Source organism: Pelophylax lessonae, assembly GCF_965119305.1.
Source record: "Pelophylax lessonae genome assembly, chromosome: 2".
Taxonomy (NCBI): Eukaryota; Metazoa; Chordata; class Amphibia; order Anura; family Ranidae; genus Pelophylax; species Pelophylax lessonae.
Window position 1 is genome coordinate 582,599,401 of NC_138769.1, and position 27,145 is coordinate 582,626,545.

Genomic DNA, 27,145 nt, shown 5'->3' on the forward strand with positions numbered 1-27,145 from the left:
ACAAATGATTCAGATCAAACAAATTTGATTACTAAAAAATAACCAGAGTAGAGTAAGTCTAAAATACAGTTTTTAAATGATGATTTCATTTATTAATGGGGGAAAAAAGCTTTGTATTTACTTCTTTGTATATTTTAAAATGCGTTTGATGATTTGAATCATTTAAAGTGTGACAAATATGCAAATAAAAAATCAGAAGGGGCCAAATACTTTTTCACAGCACTGTACATATGTTCAGCATGTGTTCAAGAATGCACCCAACCGCATCAGATGTAAATAAGCTCTAATTCTCCACAATAGCTACTAAGGAAAAAATGGTCTTCAAAGCTCACAGCAGAGGCACTGAAATCCTATTTTCTCTTATTACTTTCTATTACAACAGAATCTTGGCAGGCTGATAGCCCTCTAACGTAAACACAGCAGGTATTTCTAGGCTGTTACAAAACCACTGAAAGTCAGAGTTATTACCTGATAACTCCCTTTCCAGGAATCCTCCAGGACGGTCACATGAGAGATAGGTTCCACCTCCTGCAGGAAACACAAGCACATACATATTTAAAAAGGCAGCCCACCGGCTGCCCCTCAGTTATACAAAGATTACCGGGACAGCAAATGCTAGCATACTGATATATGTGACCTAACATACTTAACAAATAAGAACCGGAATCCACCATCCTGGAGGATTCTTGGAAAGGGAGTTATCAGGTAATAACTCAGACTTTCCCAAGTCATCCTCCAGGACGGTCACATGAGACCCTAATGATGCATACCTTGGAAGATACTACCGCTTGAAGGACCTTTCAAGCCAAAGGTCAGATCTTGGGCGGAGATCAGATCTATCCTGTAGTGCCTTACAAAAGTGGAGTCTTTGGACCAAATGACTGCTTTGCAGATTTGTTCAATAGAAGTACCAGCCCTCTCAGCCCAGGAAGTAGCGAATGAGCGTGTGGAATGAGCTTTCAGGTGTGATGGACAACTATAATTTTCAGCTGCGCAAGCGGTCTCTATTGTCATCCTAATCCACCTGACTATCGAGTTTTTGGATGCCGGCTTCCCCTTATGAGTGCCCCCAAAAAGTACAAAGAGGCTAGGTGCTTTCCTGAAGGGTTTGGGGGCATCCAAGTAGTAAAGGATGCATTTTCTGACGTCTAGCGCAGCAAAAGCTTCCTCTCCTCGGTTAGTAGGGTTTTGGCAAAATGATGGAAAAAGGACTTCCTGTGCCCTGTGAAACGTCAGAGACTTTGGGAACGAACAGTCTTTAGCGCAAGCCTATCAGGAAAGACTGTGAAGCAAGGCTCATTAATGGATAAAGCTCGTAGTTCGCTCACACGCCTGGCCGAAAAGATAGCTACTAAGAAAGATACCTTAAGCGTTAGGAATTTTAAGAACAGACAGTGGTGCAAAGGTCTCCTGAGTTAGAGCCTTAACTACTATGAAGAGGTCCCAGGAGTCCACCCTGATGTTCTTGTAGGGGCGACTTCCAGTGATGGATTTCAAGAGTCAAGGGTTTTTATTAAGCGGTGGGTCTAGAAAAACCGATAAGGCGGCGATATGTACCTTGAGGGTACTTATAGCTAGTCCTGCTTCTGCACTTTCAGGAGGAAGTCCAGTATAGTACCCAAGTTTTGGAGGTTCCTGTTGTTGGGAGACATTGATGTACATTTTTTCTAAATTTTCCTACAAAACCCGTTTTTTTGCTTTTCAGGAGCATATCAAACACTTTTATAGAGAGGCCCTTCCCTAGTAAAATGCGTCACTCATGATCCATGTTGACTTTTTCAATGTCTGAAGTTGCAGGTGAAATTCTGATTGTACCAGCAGGTCGTTCTGTTTTGGAAGGATCCAGGGAGGTTCCTTTGACATTTTTAATGCCTCAAACCAGGCCCATTTTCATCCAGTAGGGTGCTAGCAAAATCACCCTTGTTTTTTCTGTTTGGCTTTTTCTGATTATTCTGGGGAAAGGCTGAACAGGAGAGAAGGCATAAGCTAGGTCAAACTGCCATGGGAATGGGAACCACAGGGAGACTACCCCTAAAGATTTTCCTCTTTTCACATCCTTGCCTTCTTGTTCTTTGCCATAGGAAATTAATCCAACTCTGCTTGGGGTCATTATGCTGAAAGATGAAGTTCCTATTCATGTTCAGCTTTCTAGCAGAAGCCTGGAGGTTTTGTGCCAATATTCACTGGTATTTTGAATTGTTCATAATTTCCTCTACCTTGGCTAAAGCCCGTTCCAGCTAAAGAAAAACAGCCCCAAAGCATGATATGCTGCCACCACGCTTCACTGTGGGTATGGTGTTCTTGCGGGGATGTGTAGTGTTTTTGCGCCAAACATGTCTTTTGGAATTATGGCCAAAAAGTTCAACTTTTTTTTTTTTTGGACCAGAAGACACATTTTCTCAAATGTTTTTGGGAGACTTCAGATGCGTTTTTGCAAAATTAGCCGGGCTTGGATGTTTTTCTTTGCAAGAAAAAGCTTCTGTCCTGCCACTCTACCCCAAAGCTCAGACATAAGAATACAGGAGATTGTAGTCACATGTACCACACAGCCAGTACTTGCCAGATATTCCTGCAGGCCTCTTGGCAGCCTCCCTGACCAGTTTTCTTCTCTTCTTTTCATCAATTTTAGAGGGATGTCCAGTTCTTGGCAATGTCTTTGTTGTGCCATATTTTCTCCACTTGACGACTGTCTTCACTGTGTTCCATGGTATAGCTAATGCCTTGGAAATTCTTTTGTACCCTTCTCCTGACTGATACCTTTTAACAATAAGATCCCTCTGATGCTTTGGAAGCTCATTGAAACATGAGTTTAAATGCGATTGCTTAATTCTGAAAACAGCTACATCCCCAGTTATAAGGGTGTGCTTTTTTTTTATTTTGACTCTCCCCCCCATAAAATATTTCAGTTTGTTTTTCAATGGAGTTCTACATTTTATAGGTCACATTAAAAGATGGAAAAAGTTCTGAAATTAGTTATCTTTGTCTCATTTTTTACATCACAGAAACCAGACATTTTAACAGGTGTGAAGACTTTATATCCACTGTAGGTCTCTGCCCAAAATAGAGCAGGAGCTGCCCTCCAGGCCAACCATAGTGGCATTGTCCGATAATATGAGGACATGCCTCCCTACCGGGAGGTCCTTGAAGGCTGCCAGCGCCCTATGCACCACGGTCAGTTCTTTTAGATTGGAAGAAGCCTCTGACAAGTCTGCTTCCCAGACCCCTTGCCTGACATGCTGGTCTATGTGGGCCCCCATCCTGTAGCACTTGAATCCGTGATTATGCGGGTCTGAGTGGGCAGAAACCAGAGTCTGCCTGTCTGCCTTCTGACAGTGTGTCCTTCCACAACCACAACCCCAAGGACTTCTTGATGATCTGGAAAAGAGGCATCTCCTCCTCCAGTGCTCTTTTCAACCATCCCAGTTTTTTAATAGGCAGAACTGAAGTGCCCTCATGTGCAATTGGGCCTACTGCACCCCTTGTATAGATGCTGACATGAGATCCAGAAGGGACATGATGTTCATTTTCGTCACCTGTGACAAAGTTATTATCTGGTCTGTGGTGTTGATCAGTTTGCTTATCTTGTCTTTCGGCAGGATGACTTTCTGGATAGTCGTGCCAATAATGTAAATCGAAAAAAAATGTAATCTGAGAGAGGATGCTGTTGGATTTCTCCAAACAGTTTCCATCCTAGAGATGTGAGGAATGTCTCTGATATTTGTAAGCATATTAGTACTTTCTCCCTCATTTGACCGTAAATCAGGAAATTGTCTAGATGCGGGATAATCTGAACCCCATTCAGCCTGAGCTCTTGCATGATTTCCGGCCTAATTTTATTAAATATGCACGGTCCTGATGCTATACTGAAGGGGAGAGCCAGATACTGAAAGTGTCTAATTGTATTGTCCTTCCGGATGGCAAATCTTAACTATTTCTGGTGGTTAGGATGAATTGGAACTCGGTGATATGCATCCTTTAGCTCCAGGGTCCCCAAGAAGGCTGACTCCAGGAGTAGAGATCTTATTGAGAATATGGTTTCCATCTTGAATTTTCTGTACAAAACTGCCTTATTTAGGATTTTCAGGTTTGTAATATAACGGTTTTGCCGAAGGCTTTGTCCTTAGAAATACGTTTGTTGCAAAGGATGTATTTCCTTTATTACATTTTCTTTTAGTAGCTTCGCAATTGCTTCCTTTATGGCCTCTCTTTGTTGAGGTAATACCGAAAGTGAAATGGTTGAGTTTGTTTGGTGGTCTTGTAGCAAGTTCCATCTTGTATCCTCGATTGATGATCTGTAGTATCAACTGGTTGGTCCAGAATTCCTGCCGTGGAAAGAAATGTTGTATATTTCCTTCCACTTCCCAGTTGGCGTCATTTGGATTTGTTTGCAGCTGAGGCGCTAGGGAACAGGACATTCGTTTTTCCTTTGCTTCAGTTTCTGTTTCAATATTTTTATTGACAGGTAATAAGTAACATAATCAACAGTTACCAGGACCATAGAGGACCAGGTTATAAATGAGGCAAATCTAGACTATATTACGCTGTACCCTGGAGTACAGCAATCTACATTGTTAGCCTTCATATCAGGAAGGAAGAGAAGAGGAAGGAAACAAAGTAGAGGAAAAAGAAGAGAAAGAAAACAAAAACAGAAGAGAAGAGGGTACCACAGACACGGGACCTGTACAAACAAGGTTTAAAGCCGACCATAACTAGTCAGGGGCAGGGATGGGAAGGAGTCATTTATCCACGGTTCCCAGATTTTCAAAAATTTTGCATGCGAATGCTTCAGTATCCTGGACATCTGCACATTAACCATCAGAGCGGTCATTCTGGTTTTCACCCCCTGGAAAGCAACAGATGGGAGTCTTCCAGGCCTAGGCATTGGCTCTCTTAGCAAAAGATAAAAAGGGATATGTGGCCAATTTCTGCTAGGGTGCCAAGAGGCCCGGTATAGGGCAATGTAGAAGTCTGGCATCCTTACAGACCGTTATATGAAATAACATCTGAAATAGGCCAAAGACTCTGGACCAAAAGCCGATCAATTGTGGGCAAGACCACCATATATGTAGGACATCCCCACGTTGATTACAATTCTAAAAACACTGCAGCCAAGATAAGCGTGAGCAAGCCTCGCCGAAACCCAGTACCACTGCATAAGCACTTTATAAAGCGTCCTCTGGGGTGGTAGTGTTGAATAAACTTTTCGCTATGGTTGTCCAAGCATTACTCCAGCCCCCCCCCCCTCAATACCAGATCCAAGGTCTCACTCCCATTGTGTCACATAGAAAAGCGTCAATAAAGATGACGTTCCAATTAGGCTTTGCTTCTGTTTAACAGCCACTTGTGCTGAGTATGCGATTTTTCGATTGTCTGCATTTTCAGTCGGTTCCGATGAAAGTATCCTTTTGGCAAGGACAGCTCCACACACACCTGGAAAAGATCCCAGTGGCAGAGATGCACTAGACTCCATGCTTCTGATGGAAGAAGAGGTAGCATACATGGCCGATGCCTCCGCGAAGGTTGTAAGAATATCTGCATGCACCACTGGTCATGTCAACTCAGCGAGAAGGGACCTTTGGCTCAAGACAAGGGAAGAAGATTATGCATCTAAACAGGCTATGCAACAGTCCCTTTGATGGCCATCTGCTCTTCGGGCCTGAACTTGAAAAGATCTTAGATCGGCAGACTAGAACAAAGGGTTCCCACTAAGGCCGAAAGAGAAGGCAAAAATATTTATTTCTGGCCACAAAGGTGTTGGCAATATCAGGCTGGAACCCAGCTGCCTGTGCTTCATAGGCTTCGTATCTTCTTGTCCATTTTATTTTTTTAATTTTATTATACATTTTTTTTTTTTTTTTTTTTTTTTTTTTTTAGGAGGCCCATATCCTCGAAGGAGAAGTCAGACTTTTGAGACTTTTGCCAGAAAGGGATCCAATTCTGGGTATTTAACCAGAAAACCTTGCTGATCCTCAAATGGGAATCTTTTTTTAGGAAGAAAAGTTTGTTTTTCCACTCTTTATTATGTTTTTGATGGAATGATGGACAGGAAAGGTTCTTCTGTAGACCCCTGTACAGCTGATCTTGAACAGAGTCTGTGGGTAGCGCCTCTTGAATCTCTTCTGTGACATAAATGGCCTTTAGTAGTTCCATCTCGTCTACAGGAAAGAGGCGTTTTGATATTTTTTTCTGTCACAAGCTTCTCCCTCTTCCGTATCTGAATCTGAAGAATTTGCTTGTGTCTGGGGGAATAGCAGAGGATTTTAGAGGTTTCTCATGGCGACTTGTGCTCTTGCAATTTTGCAGTAGATCAGTGATGGTGAACCTTGGTACCCCAGATGTTTTGTAACTACATTTCTCATGGTGCTCAACTACACTGCAGAGTGCATGAGCATCATGGGAAATGAAGTTCCAAAACATCTGGGGGGTACCAAGGTTTGCAATCACTGAAATAAATGGTCGATATTCCCCTTTAAATTTCTTTGATGGCTGACTAGTGATTTTAGAGTAGATGTCATTACCCGTTTAAAGTCAAGGAAATCTTTGGAGAAGGGTCGTGTCTCCTCATTAACTCTCTCTCAAACTCCTGTGGTATAGTAGTTTGTTGCCGTCAGAGGGATTTTGCCTCCGCAGGTGCGACAATAGTTCTTTTTGGCTTTGTCAGTCACCTCCGGAGTTTTCTAGGGTTTGGGATGCAAGGAAAAAAAAAAAAGGTACTGTCAGGAATCACAGCCTTCCTATATATATATCCCCCCTGCATATATGAGAAGGGGTCTGGGAGGGAGACTGAGATCTCCCAAGAGGGGCTCTATGGGAGATATACGGCCTGTCACTCCTGCTCCCCCACCACCCCAGAGAGAAGGGACCAATCCGCAGTCTGCTGCCATTTGCTGAGAGGGTTGATTCATATCCCTTATGAAATTGTACCTCCCCCTTGTGCCCTACCGGTAGAGGGCTGGGCTCCACAGCTTCTAGTATTAAGGCTTGGTCTTCCGCCAATTGGCCCACCATGCCAATGTAGTCACCGCCGCCATATTGCCAGGCAGTGTATCAAGGGTGAGAGGGCCATCCCAGCACTGCAGCCCACCCCTGGTACTTTTGTCCACAGAAAAGATGTCTAACACCCGCTGTGTGTCTCAGCCGCAGCGCTTCCCCACACCAAGATGGCCGCTGCGCAATTTGCTGTGCCATCTTGGTGAGCTGACTTCCCCCACGGCAGCCCTATTGGTCTGATGTACACGTGGGGAAAGGTGGCTGGCATACTGGGGGCAACGGGGAGACAGCCAGTACCTCTTGGTGCGTTGGGGCGAGTCTGTGCGAGAGAGGGGAGCAGGCAAACAGTGGACCTGAACCAGGATCTCCCGGGAGACACTATGGTGAGTGTCCCCTGGGCTCTTTACCTGCCCCACAAGTTGCACCAAGATCTTGAAAAAACCTCAGGGTGATGGCTGGGGAAAGTGGAGAGGAGTTTGCTCACTTCCTCCAGATGCCCTTCTTCCTTCCCTAGAGAAACCTGCAACAGACCGCCTGTTCTGCATCACACAGGTGGGAGGAAAGAGGTATTCAGGGACGCCTGCCCCAAACAATCAAAACAACAAACTGGGGATGCGAGTCCTCCTCTTTGCCAGTGTTTGCAGGACGCAGGAAGCACAAGAACTGTGGGGCAGCCGGTGGGCGGCCTTTTTAAACATGTATGTGCTTGTGTTTCCTGCAGGAGGTGAAGCCTATCTCTCATGTGACCATCCTGGAGGATGACTTGGGAAATCTATCTTTAGAGTCATTGTGAACTTTGAGGAGCTTTAAGAATTACAAGCAGCTAGAAAGGTTGAAGATGGTTTGTTTTAGAGCTCTTATACAGCTTGTTAGGATTATACATAAGTTTAATGTCCATAGTCTTTGCACAGGTACATTTTAAGGACTGTAAAAGAAGAGGGAAATACACGGTGTAAAATTTTCAACAAAATAATTCGTCACCCTCTGTTAAAGTTTTTGCCAACCTACGTCTAAACTACTGTCACAGAATCGCATTTAACCTTTCAATTAACAGCTAAACATCAGAGGGCATATTATGTAAGCGGCAACATTTAAACCTTCTATATACTGTAAGTAACCGGAGCTCAAATGTCGACAAGTAAAAGAATTCTAAAATATTGTAAATGGTCAATCATCCAGCTCACAAATGGTATATTGCGGCTGTGTTAATAAAGGGAATGCTGCACGCTACGTGCTAATGAGAAACAGAGCAGTTTATACCATTTAAGGCTTGTGAACAGTTATAAAGTACCTGTATGGGTGTCATTCCGGAACTTACATCAACGATTGGTGCTGGGGGCTCTGGCTGATGATTTGGAGAACCATTACTATAAAAAAAAAAAAGTGACAGTTATTAAGCAATGAGTTTAGAACTATCTCAAGATGGCAAATTTAGGTGCCACAGTGGTCTGACAGGGCTTATATAAAAAAAAAAAAAAAAAAGATGGTCTTACAGTAAAAGCCTTTTCTCTGATGTTCATTGACGAACACAGCTCCATATCTTTGGACCCTTGGGTTATGCTGCTCTCCATAGGATTAGGCGGAATAGAATTGGCTACGCCTATAGGGCAGTCCTAGGGGGGTGTACTCTCACTTCCGGCTATTAGACTTCCATTTTGTAACAAGCAGTGTCATAAGAATACATAACCCAACTCAACAGAGGGGTGGATGCTGTGTCTGTCAATGAAATTCAGAGAAAATGATTTTATGGTAGGACAAACATCCAGTTTTCACTTTCATACATTGAAAGACACAGCTCCATATCTTCTTGACCCTTGGGACGTCCCAAAGCAATGTCAACATGAGGGGTGGAAAGAACACAGCAATAAACATACTTCCCAAAGGCTAAACTTAGCCAAGCAGGTAAAAAAGGAGCTCAACCAGGAAACTGACAAAACTAAACCCTCAAAGAGGACTAATCCACTCCAACAGCGGCCTGCAAAACCTTGCAGGCAAAAAAGCAGCATCCGCAGATGCCAACATATCCACCACATAAAAGTTTGTAAAAGCGCACACAACCAGGTGGCTGCCTTGCACCACTGACACCCAATGACAGAAGGCCCAAGAGGAACTAAGCGCCCTCGTAGAATGCTCCTTAACAGGGAAAGGAGGAACCAGAACCTTAATGGAATAGGCTTGCAACCTCGTCTGCCTGATCCATCTGGAAATGGGACGCAGCAGACGTGGCCAACCCCTTACGGGGTTCATCCCTAAGGACAAAACAGGGAATATGATTTGCGTAATTACTCTTTTGCCACCAAGTACACCCTGATTTCACGAACCACATCCATAAAAATGTAAGGCAATCTCTTTAGAGTCTTTAGGCTTAGGACAAGGAAGGCAACACAATGTCTTCATTTAAACGGAAACCAAAGACGACCTTAGGAATGACTGGAAGGGACGAAGCACCACTTTAACACCGCGAACGACCAAGGTGACCGACAAGACAAAGCTGCCAGCTCCGACACACTACGTGCAGAAGAAAAAAGGCACTATGAAGGCTACCTTCTGGGACAATGTAAACAGAGGAATCTCATGAATATTTATCAACGGCAGTTGCTGAAGAACCGACAGAACCAAGTTGAGAGGGCAATGGAGCCCACACTCGGGGAGCCAAATGGCGAAACCCCTGAACAAAGGTGCGAACCAAAGAATGAGTAGCCAAAGGACGTTGAAAGAAAACTGCCAAGTCCGAACCTGGCCCTTGATGGTTCCCGAGGCCAGACACTGCTCAACACCTCGTTGGAGTGGAGGAAAGCCAAACTGAGTCACCAAAAAAAGGAGCGGAGGTGAACCCCAAAAGATTCACACCCGCAAAGTACGCTTCTCAAGCGCTATGGTAAATCTTCCTAAAAATTGGATTTTTGCCTTACCATAAAATCCTTTTCTCTGAAGTCATCGACGGACTCAGTCTCCGTTCTTCATAACAGTAGGGTTATACTGCTCCCTACAGGAGTTGGACACCAGGCAGAAAGAAAGTTCTAGCTAAGTCTATAGGCAGTCCCAGGGGGTATATCCCATCTCTCTGTTATAGGATGTCTGTTTTGTAACAAAGCAGTGTCAGAGAAAACAATACCAACCCAACTCCAAATAGAGGGGCGGGTACTGCGTCCGTCAATGAACTTCAGAGAAAAGAATTTTATGGCAAGACAAAAAATAGAATTTTTGTAAGAACTCACCGTAAAAATTATTTTCTCTGAGTCCTCTGATAGTCGCCGCCCGATGGTATTAGCCTTCACTAAATGGGTAATGGCGCACTCTGCAGGAGCAGGCTAGGCAGAAAATTGATCAGGTTAATACAAAAAAAAGTTATACCTCGGCACGCCACTAGGGGGCCATCACTCAGCCATTATCCTGAACCCAATCTGATATTACCTCAGTTTGTTGCAAGCAGTACCGGAAGGCAACAACCCCCAGATCCAAAAACCAGAGGGGCGGCGACTGTTAGAGGACTCAGAGAAAATAATTTTACGGTAAGTTCTTACAAAAAACTGAATTTTTGTAAAATCTTACCGTAAAATTCCTTTCTCTGAGTCCTCCGACAGTCGCCGCCCCTTCCCAAGTCTTCACCAATGGGAATTGACCTTTGCTCCGCAGGAGTAGCTAGGCAACAAGATTTGTTAATACCAAAAGCTTTTAGCATAGACACACCCCTAGGGGCTGTCCCCTTAGTCAATACCTCCCTGCACCAGCATTCCCAACTCAGTTTGGTAGCATAGCAGTAAGAGTACACAAAAACCCCAAAAGAGGGGCGGCGACTGTCGGAGGACTCAGAGAAAGGAATTTTACGGTAAGATTTTACAAAAATTCCATTTTCTCTTACGTCCTCCGACAGTCGCCGCCCCTTCCCAAGTCTTCACCAATGGGACGTCCCAAAGCAGTGTAGACCTGAGGGGTGGGAGACGCAGCCGCAGAAAAGCAACGCAGTACCCACATCAGAGAAAGGAACCTTACACACAGTAAGAGAACCAACAGGGCAACAGGAAAACGTGCTCAACAGGAGCAACAACCCATGAAAAAAAGTAACCCAGGGGCAAAACACCCCAACAGCCAAAGACCCAAAAACAAGGGTCCCTAAGGCACTGCCGCACTGAGAACTTTACGGCCAAAGGAGGCATCGGCCGATGCCTTAACATCCACCTTATAGAACTTTGAGAAGGTGTGAACGGACGACCAAGTCGCCGCCTTACACACCTGGGCCACAGAAGCCTGATGCCGGAAAGCCCAAGACGTACTCAAAGACCTGGTAGAGTGCGCCTTCACAGGGAAGGGAGGGAGCTTCCCCTTCAAGGCATAGGCCTGCACAATGGTTTGTCTAATCCATTTGGCGATAGTTGCAGCCGACGCCGCCATGCCCTTCCGAGGTCCCACAGGAAGGACAAAGAGGGAATCCGCCTTGCGAAAAGGCTTAGTGGACGACAGGTAAACCCTGATCGCCTGGACAACATCCAATGAATGTAAGGCAACCTCCTTAGGATGCTTTGGCTTCGCGCAGAGCGAAGGCAAGACAATTTCCTCATTAAGATGAAAATCCGATATCACTTTCGGCAGAAAGGACGGGATAGGTCGCAGGACCACCTTATCCTTGTGGATCACCAAGTAGGGAGAGCTGCAGGACAAAGCCGCCAGCTCCGACACCCTGCGAGCCGAAGTGATCGCCACCAAAAAGGCCACCTTTTTGGACAACAGAGGCAACGAGATCTCTCTGATCTTTTCAAAGGGAGCATGTTGCAACGCGGACAGAACCAGGTTCAAGTCCCACGGAGGCAAAGGCTCCCTCCGCGGAGGGGCCAAATGGCGCACCCCTTGAACAAAAGTGCGAATCAACGAGTTCGACGCCACAGGGCGCTGAAAAAGGACGGCCAGTGCAGAAATCTGGCCTTTAATCGTGGCCAACGCCAAACGCTGGTCCACTCCAGTTTGGAGGAAAGCCAACACTCTGGACACCGAGTACGAGCGAGGGGAAAACCCCCTGGACTCTCACCAGGCAAAGTATGCTTTCCAAGTACGGTAGTAAATCTTTCCAGACGAGGCTTTTCTAGCCTTGATCAAAGTGGGAATGACCTCAGGGGAGAGACCTCTGTCCTTCAGGACCTGGCTTTCAACAGCCAGGCCGTTAAAGCCAGCGACTGTAAAGCAGGATGGAATATCGGCCCTTGAGACAGGAGGTCTGCTCGAAGCGGCAGACGCCATGGAGCGTCGACTGCCAGATTTACGAGGTCTGCGTACCAAGACCAGCGAGGCCAGTCCGGTGCCACCAGAATCACAGTGTGCGGTTCCGAGGGTAACCTGCGAGGGAGCCTGGACAGCAGCTGAATCGGTGGAAAGGCATACATCAGACGATACTGATGCCAGGGCGCCACTAACGCGTCTGAGGCGTCTGCCTGAGGATCGCGCGTCCTTGCCACGAACCTTTCCACCTTGTTGTTTAGACAAGACGCGAACAGGTCCACATCTGGGGAACCCCATTTCGCGCACAACATCTGGAAGACATCCGGGTGAAGGGACCATTCTCCCTGGTTCAGGGTCTGGCGACTCAGATAATCCGCCTGCCAGTTCTCCACCCCCGGAATGTGAACTGCCGTTATCGACGGGACGTGCGTCTCGGCCCAAGACAGAAGGTTGGCTACTTCCCGAGCCGCTCGGGCACTCCTGGTGCCCCCTTGGTGGTTGATGCAGGCCACCGCGGTGGCATTGTCCGTCTGAACCCGAACCGGACGGCCCTGAAGCCGTTCCGACCATTGCAGAAGGCAAAGCTTTATCGCTCGCAATTCCAGAATGTTGATCGGAAGGGAGGACTCCTCCTCCAACCATGTCCCCTGGGCGGACAGATTGCCCAGGACACCACCCCAGCCCGTCAGGCTGGCATCCGTGGGGACCACCGTCCATAGCAAAGGACGAAAAGACTTGCCACCCGACACTGCCGGGGACTGGAGCCACCACAGAAGACTGTCTGGTGCGGTGGCTCAACGAGATCCTCAGATCCAAGGACTGCGGACGCCCGTCCCACTTCGCCAGAATCTCCGCCTGGAGACCCCGCGTGTGGAACTGGGCAAAGGGGATCGCCTCGAAGGCTGAGACCATCAACACCAGACATCTCATGCATGTCCGGAGGGACGAGCTGTGGTTGGCCCTGAGGGCCCCGACCTCGTCCAGAAGCGTCCAGAGTTTGTCCCCCGGAAGGAAAACTTTCGCCTGTACAGAGTCCAGAATCATCCCCAGATAGGGAAGGCGAACCGAAGGACACAGAGTCGACTTCGGAAAGTTTATGGTCCAACCGAACTCTTGCAGAGTCAGCACCGTGGTGGACAGGTCGGCCATCAGGCTCTGGCTGGCAGTAGACCGTATGAAGAGATCGTCCAGATACCCCAAGACCGCAATACCCTGTGCCCGCAACAGGGCCAGGACCGGCGCCAGCACCTTGGTAAAAACACGCGGAGCCGAAGCGAGACCGAAAGGTAACGCCACAAATTGGTAGTGTTCCTCCGCAATGGCGAATCGAAGGTACCGTTGATGACCCTCGAAGATGGGGATGTGTAGGTACGCATCCTTCAGATCGATGGAGGCCATGAACTCCCCCGGACTCAGGGCAGCCACCACCGAGCGCAGGGATTCCATGCGGAACTTGCGCACCCGCACAAAGCGGTTCAGAGCTTTCAAATCCAGAATCGTACGCACCTTGCCCTCCTTTCTGGGCACAGTGAACAGATTGGAGTAAAACCCCCGAAACCTGTCCCGATGAGGCACCGGGACCACCACTCCTTGGGTCCGCAGGTCCCGCACCGCCAGGTGCAGATCCTGCAAACGCTCCGGAGACAGCTGAAGATTTGAGGGAAAAAATCTGCCCGCCGGCCGAGAGAGAAATTCGATCTTGTAACCAGATCGAACGATTTCCTGAACCCATCTGTCCTGAATGCGGATCAGCCAAGGTTGGAGGAAACCGCGCAGACGTCCCCCCCACCCCAGAAAAGGGTGAGGGCGTCCCTTCAGGCGGAACTAGCGTGGGTAGCGGAACCGGACTGACCGGATTTTTGCTTACCCGCCCACGGCTTCTTCTGGGAGCCTTGGCCCTTGAAGGGCTTGCCCTTGGATTGTGACCGAAAGGCACGAAAGCACCCCTGGGAAGGCCTAAACGAGGGGTTCCGTATTCCATGGAAAGACTTGTGCTTGGGATTCTGGGGTAAGGGAGTACTCTCGCCCCCAGTAACACCCTTAATCAGAGTATCCAAAGTCTCGCCGAAGAGGCGAGATCCCACGTAGGGAAAATCAGCCAACGTCTTGCGAGAAGATTGGTCCACAGACCAATTCTTCAGCCATATCAGGCGACGGTTGAGCACCGCCACGCCAGACAGATGTGCAGCCAAAGGAGCCAAATTCAAGTCCGCATCACACAAGTACATGACGCCTTGATGGATTTGATCCACCATGGCCAATATGGTGGGAGGAGCCGAAGCAGCCACCAGGGTGCGCCTGAGCACCTTCGTCCAATCGGCAACCACCTGGGCCGCCATAACCGAAGCAAAAATAGGTTTCAGCATAGAACCAGCAACCATGTAGGCATGACGGGCAAGAGACTCCAATCTCCTGTCCGTAGGGTCCCGGAAAACCGGGGTATCCTAAGAAGGAATCGCAGTAGCTTTGTTCAAAACGGCTACCACGGGATCCACCTGAGGCACCACACACCAACGCTCGTCGGTGGATGGCGCGAATGGATAAAGCAGTTTAAATTTATTCGGCACTGTAAAGGGCTTCTTTAAATTGCGCCACTGCTCATTAACCGTATGGTGAAATTCAGCAGGGCAGGGAAAAACCTGCGCAGATTTGCGGGTCCTTTGCGTCCCAAAGGAGGACACCCTAGTAGGAGGAGCTGGCTCATCCTCCAAGTGCAAAGTATCCTTAATGGAAGCGATCAGCTCATCCATGAGTGCAAGCTCTTCAGGCGAGCCAGGGGGAGAAGTATCAACCCCTTCCACCTGCGCCTCCCCCTCAGACCCCACGTGGTCCAGAGATGAGCGAGACCCTGAGAAGGGCACGCCAGCCCCAGCAGCCATATCGCCCTCTGAATCAGAGGAAATGGATAACCTGGCCCTTTTTGCGGATCATTCAGCCATCAGCATCTGCACCTGAGACACCAAGGATGCCACTACAGTGGCCAGATCTGCCCCCTCGGGGGTGCAGCAGCCCCCTGGTCCCCCACCAGGGCGGGGGGAAACTTGCTATCCTGAGAATCCATGCCCACAGTATTAAAATCAAAAAGGGGTACTGTCCCTTTAACACCCGGCGAGCGCAGCCCACCGCACACTACTGCATGCACCGATCCCACAGGGATAGAGAACACTGAGCAAGGAATGACAGGACAAGAAGGAAAAAACCTGGAGAGAGCACAAACAGGCTGCTGCCACCGATCGCTGTCCCAGAGAAAGAGGAAGTGATGCAATAACCAGCTGACTATTATAGCCTATGAAGGCTCCGCAAAAATGGCCGCTCAGGCTGAGGGATCGAGGCTACAAGAAAATGGCGCCGACATGTGCTCGAGCGAGCGCGGCCCGCCAAAATGGCGGCAATCGGCGCCAAAACACAGTGCTGTACAGGACAGGGCCATCCACAGCATTTTCTTGCAAAAAGAAATGGCGGGCCGCATAGCGGTCGCCGCTCAGGCATGTCTGACTATTCCGTTCCACAGAAACTCACAGCAGAGCGGGAGGTCCCCCCCCCCCCCCAGCAGCCCAAAAGGCATGCATCCATACAGGGATCTGACAGGGAGCCCGCACAGCACACAGACATGAGGGTACACACAGCCACAGACTGAACACCCATACAGATGGTCCCCACACAGAAGGTGCTTACCGTACCGGATGGTGTGGGAGCCTTCTCCAGCGACAAACCGCTATCAGGATGAGAGGGAGTGCCGCAGCCAGAACGCAGTGGACCGCAGCACAAGACCGCAGAATAGCGTCCAGTGAGGTAGCCACCTCACAGGCAGCATCCCTGCAGCGAACAGGGATGGGTCGTTCATAGCGCCAGGGCGAACCATAGCTGAACGCTAGATGGCAGGCTGGGGATCCATCTGGCTCTCAGCTCTGGGATCCAGGGCGGCCAGTCCGAGACCCAGCTCTGCATGATCATCTTCATCCGAAGATCCCTAAACTAAAGCTGACAAAATAACAGCTAGTAAAGAAAAGAAAAACACTTGAAATAAAATCAAAAAAGGGTAGAAGGCTGAGACTGAAGCCCCAGCACAGGAAAGCCTGCTACTCCTAAGCTAGGCAAGATCAAACTGAGTTGGGAATGCTGGTGCAGGGAGGTATTGACTAAGGTGACAGCCCCTAGGGGTGTGTCTATGCTAAAAGCTTTTGTTATTAACAAATCTTGTTGCCTAGCTACTCCTTCGGAGCAAAGGTCAATACCCATTGGTGAAGACTTGGGAAGGGGCGGCGACTGTCGGAGGACGTAAGAGAAATTCTATTTTCTCTTACGTCCTCTGACAGTCGCCACCTGATGGTATTAGCCTTCACTAATGGGACGTCCCAAAGCAGTGCAGGTATGAGGGGTGGAAAAGCAACGCAACCAATTGAGAAGGTAACGCAAATAACCGGGCCAGTAACAACCTGAGCCCACAGGAAAAAACTGACACAAACAGAAAAAAACACCCCAAAAAGGAGGGACAGTAAAATAATGTCCCCTTAAACAACTGCCGCACTCAAAAATTTGCGGCCAAAGGAAGCGTCCGAAGATGCCAAAACGTCAAGTTTGTAAAACTTTCTGTGAAAGTGTGCACAGACGACCAGGTCGCTGCCTTGCACACCTGAGCCACAGAAGCCTGATGGCGAAAAGCCCAAGAGGCACTAACGGTTCGGGTAGAATGGGCCTTTACCGAAAAAGGGGGAGTCTAGGGGAGACCCCTAATGGAATAAGCTTGAACAATCTTCTGTCTGATCCACTTCGAAATGGTCATCGCAGAGGCGGCCGATCCCTTCCGAGGTCCCTCAGGAAGAACAAATAAAGAGTCAGACTGCCGAATCGACTCCGTAGCGGACAGGTAATCCTTAACCGCCCGGACCACATCCAGGGAGTGCAAGGCAAACTCCTTGGGATGCCTGGGCCGCGCACATAGTGAGGGCAAAACGATATTCTCATTGAGGTGGAATGAAGAAACCACCTTGGGAAGAAATGACTGATTCGGTCGCAGAACCACCTTATCTCTATGAAGCACCAGATAAGGAGAACGGCAGGACAAGGCCGCCAATTCAGACACTCTGCAAGCCGACGTGATGGCCACCAGAAAAGCAACCTTCTGTGACAACACGGACAATGGAACCTCCCTGATGTTCTCAAAGGGAGGTTGATGTAACACAGACAAGACTTAATTCAGATCCCAGGGAGGCAAGGGAGCTCTCCTCGGGGGAGCCAAATGTCGCACCCCTTGAATAAAGGTGCGTACCAAGGAATGCAACGCCAAAGGTCGCTGAAAAAAGATCGCCAAGGACGAAAATTGACCCTTGACCGTAGTCGGCGCCAGATGCTGATCCAAACCCTTCTGCAGGAAGGCCAAGACTTCCGCCACCGAGAAAGAACGAGGATGAAGACCATGTGCTTCGCACCAAGCGATATACACTTTCCAGGTGCGGTGATAAATCTTCCTTGAAGTGGCCTTGCGAGCCTTTAACAAGGTAAGAATGACTGCCCGTGGAAGGCCTCTATCCCTCAGGACCTGGCTTTCAACAGCCATGCCGTTAAAGCCAGCAACTGTAAAGCAGGATGGAAGATCGGTCCTTAAGACAGAAGATCGTCTCGCAGCGGAAGCCGCCAGGGAGGTTCAAAGACCATCTTAACCACTTAAGCCCCGGAAGATTTTACCCCCATTCCGACCAGGGGGTATTTTGCGATTCGGCACTGCGTGACTTTAAAAGGACAATTGCGCGGTCGTGCGACGCTGTACCTAAACAAATTTGGCGTCCTTTTTTTCCCCACAAACAGAGCTTTCTTTTGGTGGTATTTGATCACCTGTGCGATTTTTGGATCACGCGCTATAAACAAAAAAAAAAAAAAAAAGAGCGTCAATTTTGCAAAAATAATATTTTTCACATTTTTTTATATGAAATTCCCCCCCCAAAAAAAATGTAAAAATCAAAATTTTTTAACATTTTCGGCCAATTTGTTTTAGGCTACCTTTGTTTGGTAAAAAAAAAAAAAAAAAAAAAAAAAAAAAAAAAAATCGCAAAAAGCGTATTTTGATTGGTTTGCGCAAGTTATCGCATTTCCTAACAAAGGGAAAGATTTAGGTCATTTTTGTTGTTTTTTTTTTTAACGCGTAATGGCGGCGATCTGCGATTTTTTTTGCGGTACTGCGACATTGGGGCGGACAGATCGGACCGTTGACTGACATTTTTGACACTTTTGGGGTTACCAGTGACATTTCTACAGTAATCAGTGCTATACATATGCACTGTTACTGTAAAAATACACTGGTAGTGAAGGGGTTAACTTTATTTGGGAGGGAGGGGCTGTGTGTGTCCCTAGGGGCGTGCTTTCTACTGTGATTGGCTGTGGCTTGAGCTGTAAGGACACTGATCAACGGATCTACATAGTAGATCCGTGTGATCAGTGTTTTTACACCGAGGAGAATGACAGGTGGCTTGTTTACACAAGCCGCCTGACTTTCTCCCTCTCCCCCGCCGAGTGACCGGCGGACATCGGGTCCGCCGGTCACACGCGCGGGGGGTGTCCGTGACCACGCGGGGGCGCGCGCTCGCTCCCTAGACCCTCACAAGCTAGTGACGTAGCCCTACGTCACTTTGCCTGTGAGGGGCTGACTGCCGACGTAGATCGTCGATAGGCAGTCGGCAAGTGGTTAATAATGTCCGCGTACCAGGACCGCCGAGGCCACTAGAATGACTGACATCTGTTCCGACCCCACCCTGCGAAGGAACCTGGACAGCAGTTGAATCGGAGGAAAGGCATAGATCAGAAGGCGAAATAACTCCGGATGCAGGGACCATTCCCCCTTGTCTAAGGTCTGGCGACTCAGATAGTTCCGCCTGCCAGTTTTCCACACCCGGAATGTGAACAGCTGAGATCGCCGGTACATGAGATTCGGCCCAAGACAGGATCTCAGCCACTTACATGGCCGCCCGGGCACTCTTCGTGCCCCCTTGGTGATTTATGTATGCCACGGTCGTGGCATTGGCCGTCTGTACCCGGACCGGACACCCCTGAAGCTGAGATGACCACTGGAATAGACAAAGCTTTATTTCGCTCGGAGCTCCAGGACATTTATCGGTAGCGAGGTCTCCCCGCCGACCACATCCCCTGGGCACAAAGCGTGCCCAGAACTCCTCCCTAGCCCGATAGGCTGGCATCCGTGGTGAGAATCGTCCACAACAGAGGCCGGAAGGACTGGCCCTGCGTCACGGACGGCGACCGGAGCCACCACAAGAGGTCCGACCTCACTGGACAACTCAAGGAAATTCTCCTTCCCAAGGACTGAGGCGTGCTGTCCCACCTGTCCAGGATCTCCGCTTGCAGAATCCTGGTATGAAATTGAGCAAATGGAACTGCTTCGAAGGCCGAGACGATCAGGCCCAGAACCCGCATGTAGGTCCGCAAAGAGGAGAGATCGTACCCGAGAGCCCTGATCTCTTCCCGTTGAGTCCAGAGTTTGTCCTCCGGAAGGAAGACCCGAGAGTGAGCAGAATCCAGGACCATCCCTAGTTGAGGGAGTCAGTGCCGACTTCTGAAAATTGATGATCCACCCGAATTCCTGTAGTGTCTGAACCGTCATGGCCAGATCGCTCGCCAAGGTCACACATGAGTTCGACCTTAACAAGAGGTCGTCCAGATAACCGAGGACTGCAATGCCCCGTAAACGCAGTAAAGCTAGAACCAGAGCCAACACCTTGGTGAAAACCCTGGGACCCGAAGCAAGGCCAAAAGGCAACGCCACAAACTGATAGTGCTCCCCAGCCACTGCGAAGCGGAGATATCTCTGATGACCCTCGAAAATAGGGATGTGCAGATACGCATCCTTCAAGTCGATTGAAGCCAGGAAGCCCCCGGGTCTCAATGATGCCACCACCGACCAGATGGATTCCATCCTGAACTTCTGCACCCGCACAAAACGGTTCAGAGATTTCAAGTCCAGAATCGGACGTACCTTGCCCTCTTTTCTGGGCACTGAACAGGTTGGAGTAAAAACCGCGAAACCGTTGCTGTGAAGGAACGGGTACAATGACTCCTTGGGCAAGCAGATCGTGCACCGCACCCATGAGATCTCCGAGACGATCAGGGGACAGCTGAAGATTGGACAGGAAGAACCTGTCTGCGGGGCGAGATCGAAACTCGATCTTGTACCCTGAACGAATCAGTTTGTGAACCCACCTGTCCTGAACGCTGGACAACCATGATTCCTTAAAGCAACACAGACGTCCCCCCACCCGACAACGGGTGAGGGCGTCCCTTCAGGAAGAGGTGGACTGGGCCGCCGAGCCAGACTGACCGGCTTTTGGCTTACCCGTCCGCGGTTTCTTTTGGCCACCAGGTGGTCAGAAGGGTTTTCCCTTCTCCTACGTCCCAAAGGCACGAAAGGAAGTAAGTTGAGTCTTGAAGGAGGGTCCCTGCCGCGTGCGCGGGGGGGGGGGAGGGGGTTTTGCTTACCCTTAGTGACCTGGGGCAACAGAATACTCTCATCTCCTGTGAGCCCCTTGATTAACTCGTCCAGAGTTTCCCCAAAGAGACGACCCCCCTGCATAGGGAAACTCAGACACCGTCTTCTTGGACGCATGGTCAGCCGACCAGCTCTTCAACCAGGTAATGCGGAGGATCGCGATCCCCACCCGACAACCGGGCAAACAAACAAAGGAGCCTTGTCCAAGGCCGCGTCGCACAGATACATCCCAGTTTGGATGAGCTGATCAACCATGTCAAGGGCAGTCGGAGAGGCCGACTCCGCCACCAGGGTGCTGCAAAGCCTCTTGCCCCACACTGTGAGCGCATGAGAGGCCATCACCGAAGCAAACACAGGTTTCAACAGGGAACCTGCCACCATATAAATGTGACGGGAGAGTGCCTCCACACGCCTATCCGCGGGATCCCTGAAAACCAAGGAATCCTCTACTGGCATCAAGGTGGACTTATTCAGCCTTTACAAAGTATGATCCACTTTTGGGGACACCGTCCAAGGTTTTTCTACCGCCTCCGCGAAAGGACAGCGGACGGAAAAACGCTAAGGCACCACCAACATGTGCTTAATGCGCCGCCACTGGTCATTCACAATCTCGTGAAATTCCTCAGGGCAGGTAAAAGTCTGACCAGAGTTCTGGGGTCTGCTGAACCCGAAGGCAGACCGCTTACTTGATGGAGATGGCTCATCGTCAAGAATGAGAGCTTCTTTAATGAGGGCATCCATCTTAGCGCATTCCCGCGCTACCGAGGGGGAAGATTCCTCCTCCTCCTCATCCCGGTCAGAAGCAGGGGACCGGGACCCCTCAGTGGGACCATTGTCCGTGGCAACCAATTCTGGCTCAGAGTCAGAGGACTGGGAGGGCATAGGCTGTTTTTTGGAGGAGCGTTCCGACATCAGCAGATTCACCTGGGACACCAAAGTCGCAAGAGCAGCAGATATGGAAGCCATGGAGGAGGATTCAGGTGTACCCGAAGCCCCCACCAGGTCTGCAGGGAATTTTTTGCCTTTAAATTAAAAAGGGACGCTGGCCCTTTAAAATCGGCAGTTCCCGCGGACCACCCCCCATCCCCCCCCCCCCCCCCCCGCAATCTGCACTAACTGAAAGAGCCCCTTGGGGAAACACACTAGCCACAAGTAAAAATTAGATTTGGTCGAAAAATGGTCGAGAAATAAGCAAAAATCCCCCAGCCTGTCAGTACTTGCCCACCACGTGTCCTGCATAGGAGAGTGTGAAGGAGGAAGTGACCTCACAGCGCTAGAGGCTAGCCCTCGAGCCCAGAGAAAAGGTGCCTATTGAAAGGCAATGATAAAAGTCACAGGGGAAAAATGGCCGCTTGCCCTTACTAGGCATATTGCCCACATCCAAGATGGCGCCCGACCGGGAGGCTGTGCAGAATCCCAACATGGCTGCTGTCCTCACACAGAGCTTAGATTCTGCACACCATAAAACATGGCGGCCACCCCAACCGGCGGCAAAATAAGCGTACAAGCACATTCTGGCTAACATCAGGGACCCCAGGGAGACCCCTACAGTACCCCATACAGCACCCCCAGCGGGAGCAAGGGGGAGGGAGAAAACCCCCAACTCGGCAGAAGGGGATCCTACAGAGACCACCAGCCCTGCTATCCCTTGAGTGGGCCCACAACCCCCCAAACGTGCCCAGGGACAAGGGGAGGGGGTATCAGTTCTCCCCATCCAGGAAGCGGGCACCGCTCAGATACGGGAGACCTCCCACCCTAAGTGGGGGTGCCATCAGCCATGGAGGGACAATGGCAACACGCAGGCGATCCGGGTTGAGACATCCTCAGCGAAGACGCAGCTCCGCAGGCTCGTCCCCATATGGAGGGGCAATGTCGTTGCAAGGCCTGGGAGTACCAGTAACCTGCGACGCTCGTTGGCAGGCTGGGACTCCATAAAGGATCTAGGATACCCAGTCCGAGGCCCAGCTCTGCAGTCCTCCAGGAAAGGAATCCCTGACTAACTAGTGATAGTGAGAGAAAAAAAAATCTATTGTGTAAAGAAAAACACAAATTCAGAAAAAAAAAAAAAAAAAGACACTAGGTCTCAGCAGGGAAGACCTAGCTCTACTCCCGACGCTAGGCAGCATAAAACTGAGGTAATATCAGATTGGGTTCAGGATAATGGCTGAGGGATGGCCCCCTAGTGGCGTGCCGAGGTATTAAAGTTTTTCGTATTAAACAGATAATTATCTGCCTAGCCTGCTCCTGCAGAGTGCGCCATTACCCATTAGTGAAGGCTAATACCATCAGGCGGCGACTGTCAGAGGATGTAAGAGAAATCCAATTTTCTCTATCATTCATTGACAGACCGTCTGTTCTTCATAACAGTAGGGACGTCCCAAAGCAGTGCCATAAACTATGAGGGGTGGAAACAGCAGAAAATAATTCCCCAAGGCTGAACCACAGCCAACCAGGTAACATAGGCCTCATCAGAACAAGATGAGAAACACTTGAAAACATTAAACACCCTCAAGGGAGACTAAAACACCCTTAAAATGGAAGCCTGCAAAACTTTGAGGCCAAAGGAGGCATCTGCAGATGCCAACACATCCACCTTATAAAACTTTGTGAAGGTATGAACAGAGGACCAGGTAGCCGCCTTGCAAACCTTAACCACAGATGCCTGATGGCGAAAGGCCCAGGAAGCACTAAGCGCCCGAGTAGAATGCTCCTTAACAGAGAAAGGTGGAACCTGACCCTTAATTGAATAAGCCTGCACAACTGTCTGTCTGATCCACCTGGAAATAGTCGCAGCAGATGCAGGCAGCCCTTTCTTTGGTTCATCCATGAGAACAAACAGCGAATCTGACTTTCGAAAAGACTCAGTAGTCGCCAACTACCTTCGGATGTTTAAGCTAAGGACACAAGGAGGGTAACACAATGTCCTCATTTAAATGGAAACTGGAAACCACCTTCGGTAAGGAAGGACGGATCCGGATGAAGCACCACTTTATCCCTGTGAACCACCAGATAGGGATAACGACAGGACGCCGCCAGTTCCGACACCCTGTGCGCAGAAGTAATAGCCACCAAGAAAGCCACCTTCTGAGATAAAGTAAGCAGGGGAATCTCCCAAAATATTTTCAAAGGGAGGTTTCTAGAGAACTGACAGCACCAAATTAAGATTCTAAGGTCGCACCGGAGGAGCCAAGTGTCGCGCCCTTTGGAAAAAGCTACGCACCAGGGAATGGGAGGCTAATGGCCTTGGAAGAAATATTGCCAAGGCAAAAACTTGACCCTTGATAGTACTCAAGGCCAATTTTTGATCAACTCCCTGTTGAAGGAAAGCCAAGATCCGAGCCAGCGAGTAAGAGCAAGGGGGGACCCCAAGAGACTCACACCACGCAATATACAACTTCTACGTACGATGATGGATCTTTCTACAAGTCGCTATTCTCACTTTAAGCAGAGTGGAAATCACTGCAGCAGACAACCCCCTGTCCTTCAGCACCTGGCTTTCAACAGCCAAGCCGTCAAAGCCAGAGACTGTAAAGCAGGATGGAAGATTGGTCCTTGAGACAGTAGATCCTCCCTGAGAAGAAGTCTCCAAGGAACGTTTGTGACTAGCCTGACCAAGTCCGCGTACCAAACTCCGCGAGGCCAATCCGGAGCCACATACATGACCGGAATCCCTTCCGCCTCGATCCTGCAAAGAAGTTTTGGCAGCAACTTGAGTGGAGGAAAGGCATACATCAGCTGATACTGACTCCACGGAGCCACCAGCGCATCGGTGGAGTCTACCAGAGGGTCCCGAGAGCAGGCCACAAACCTCTGCACTTTTCTGTTGATCTGCGATGACAACAGATCTACATCGGGAGTGCCCCAACGAAGGCATAGCTTCTGGAACACCTCCGGATGGAGAGACCATTCCCCTGGAGCCAAGCTCTACCGACTGCGGTAATCCAAATGCCAATTTTTCACTGCTGGAATGTGAACGGCAGAGAGAGCCACAAAAAAGCGTTCCGCCCACTGCAAGGACACTTCTGGTGCCCCATTGGTGATTGATATAAACCACGGCTGTGGCATTGTCCAATTGAATGCGCACTGTACAGCCCTGAAGGTACTCCCGTCCAGTGGACTAGGCAAAGCCTGATCGCTCTCAGATCCAGAACATTGATCGGTAACCTGGATTCTTCCAGGGACCAAACTCCTAGACCAGAAAGCTTGCCGAGAACACCTCCCTATCCGGACAGACTGGCATTTGTGGTGATCACTGTCCAATATATAGGGAGGAAGGATTTTCCTTGTTTGAGCATCAGGGACCGAAGCCACCATAACAGGGACCTCATAGTTATCTGGTTTAGCTGGAGCTGGTTGTCCAGGGAACTTGGATCTTTGTTCCATTTGAGAAGGATTTACTTCTGGAGGATTCTCGTGTGAAATTGAGCGAAAGGTACCGCCTCGGACGACACCAGTCAGAGAACTCTCATACAAGCCTGAAGGGACGACCATTCGCTGGACAGCAATAGCTGAATTGCAGTCTGGAGTTTTTGAAGTTTGTCCGGAGTAAGAGTCCAAAGTCAGGCCCAGATAATCCAGTCTCACGGAAGGAACCTTCTGAAGGTTCAGAATCCACCCGAACTCCTCCAGAGTTCTGGTGGGGGACCTCTAAGTTTGTCACCAGCGCTCTGGGAGACTCCGTACGGAAAAGCAGATCGTCCAGGTAACCCAGGACCGATATCCCCCTCTAGCGTAACAACGCCAGGACTGGAGCCAACACCTCTGTGAAGGCCAAGATATCCCCTAGATGTAAGGAAGCCACCACGGTGCGAATGGATTCAATCTTGAATTTCTTAACTCGCACAAAGCGATTCAGCGCCTTTAGGACCAGGATTGGACGCACCTTGCCTTCCTTCCTGGGGACCGTAAACCGGTTTAAAAAAAAGCCCTTAAAACGTTCCGAAGACGGAACCATTAATCCTTGTTTTAACAGGTCCATTACCGCCCAAAAGAGGGCCCGTAAGCGGCCTGGGGCAGCCACACATTGGAAGGGAAGAACCTTACCGGAGGGACAGATCAAAACTTAATCTTGTAACTGGACCAAATGAACTCGTGAACCAACTTGTCTTGTATCTGGGGGTAGCCATAGGTCCACAAACCGGCAAAGATGGCCCCCACCCCAGATACGGGTGAGGGCGCACCTTCAGGCCGAAGGGATCTTATCCGCAGGTCTGGAAAAACCCGACTTTATTTTTCCAGACCACGGTCGCTTGGAGCCCCCCCCGAGGGACAAAAAAAAACTATGTGCGGAAAAGGAGGGACCTTGTCTACGACGAAGGTCCTTACCCTTGTTAGCCTGTGGGAGAAAGGTACTCTTACCCCCCTGTAAGACCTTTGATAATGTCATCAAGGGTAGCCCCAAACAGGCGATCACCTTGAAAAGGTAGATCAGACAAGGCCTTCTTTAAAGTCTGATCCGCAGACCAGCATTTTAACCAAAGTATACGCCGGGTGACCAAGGCCAAAACCGACAGTCGGGCCAATAGTGGAGCCTCATCCATCGAGGCGTCTCAAATAAATTGCAGCCTCTGAATCATCTGGTCCATCAGCTCCGCAAAAGCAGTGGGAAGTTGTACCCCCTCCAGGTCAAGGCATAGTAACTTAGCCCATTTAGTCAAAGTTTGTGACACAAGGGCAATAGTAAACACTGGTCTTCGCACAGACCCCGCCAGGGAGAACATATTGTGGGCCACAGATTCCACCTTTCTATCCGCCGGATCCTCAAAGGATGGGGGATCCTCCACTGGAATCATGGTAGCTTTATTCAGTCTGGAGACCGGAGGGTCCACCATAGGTGGCGCAGTCCACTTTTTAATAAGCGACTCTTCAAAGGGGTAGTGCCTATAGCAATTCGCTTAGGGACCCCAGGGGGACGCTTGGGGCGGTCCCACTCTTTGGACAATATTGTCAAAATATGTGGGAAAGGGAAAAACATTTGCCGCTCTGGATGGCTTGTGAGTGCCAAAAGTCACCTGCGCCACAGTCACAGCTGCATCCTCCATTTGTAGGGTCTCACGCACAGAAACAACCAATGCGCCCACCAGCGCCTTTTTCGGAGGGAGAAGTGTCCTCAGAGGAGACAGGGCGTGAGGTAATAGACCTGGCAGGAAGACCCACGTCTGCGGTGGCTGAAGAGGCAGGGGTAGGCGGGGGGCATTTTTTAGCACTTCGCCCCTTAAAGGTCACCTCCACCCGGGACACAAAGGATTCCAAGACCAATGACAGTGCATCTATGGATGGTTGGGATCCAGAGGGCCCTGCGGCCTCTGAGAGAGGGTCAGGTGGGGAAACGTGTTCCACAGAGTCCAAGTTGCAGCAGGAGAACTCTGCAGAAGAATTTGAAAAATTAACACTTTTTTAAAACGTCCCACCGCGCTATAGCGCCCCCAAAAGGTCAGGCACAAGCACTGAAGA

At 49.5% G+C, this 27,145-nt stretch overlaps 1 protein-coding gene across 4 annotated transcripts in view; it reads right to left on the minus strand.

Moving 5' to 3' along the window:
- The window catches only part of TFCP2 (transcription factor CP2), a 284,340-nt gene that overhangs the window by 97,851 nt on the left and 159,344 nt on the right, over window positions 1-27,145 (minus strand). Inside the window, exons 9-10 of one of the 4 annotated variants that reach the window (XM_082246598.1) lie at window positions 8,309-8,357; window positions 469-528 (exon numbers count right to left, since the gene is read on the minus strand). In XM_082246598.1, the coding sequence (XP_082102724.1) occupies window positions 469-528; window positions 8,309-8,357 (109 nt within the window). Of the gene's footprint in view, window positions 1-468; window positions 529-8,281; window positions 8,358-27,145 lie in introns of all 4 variants that reach the window. The other 3 variants (XM_082246597.1, XM_082246600.1, XM_082246599.1) reach the window with 3 other exon arrangements.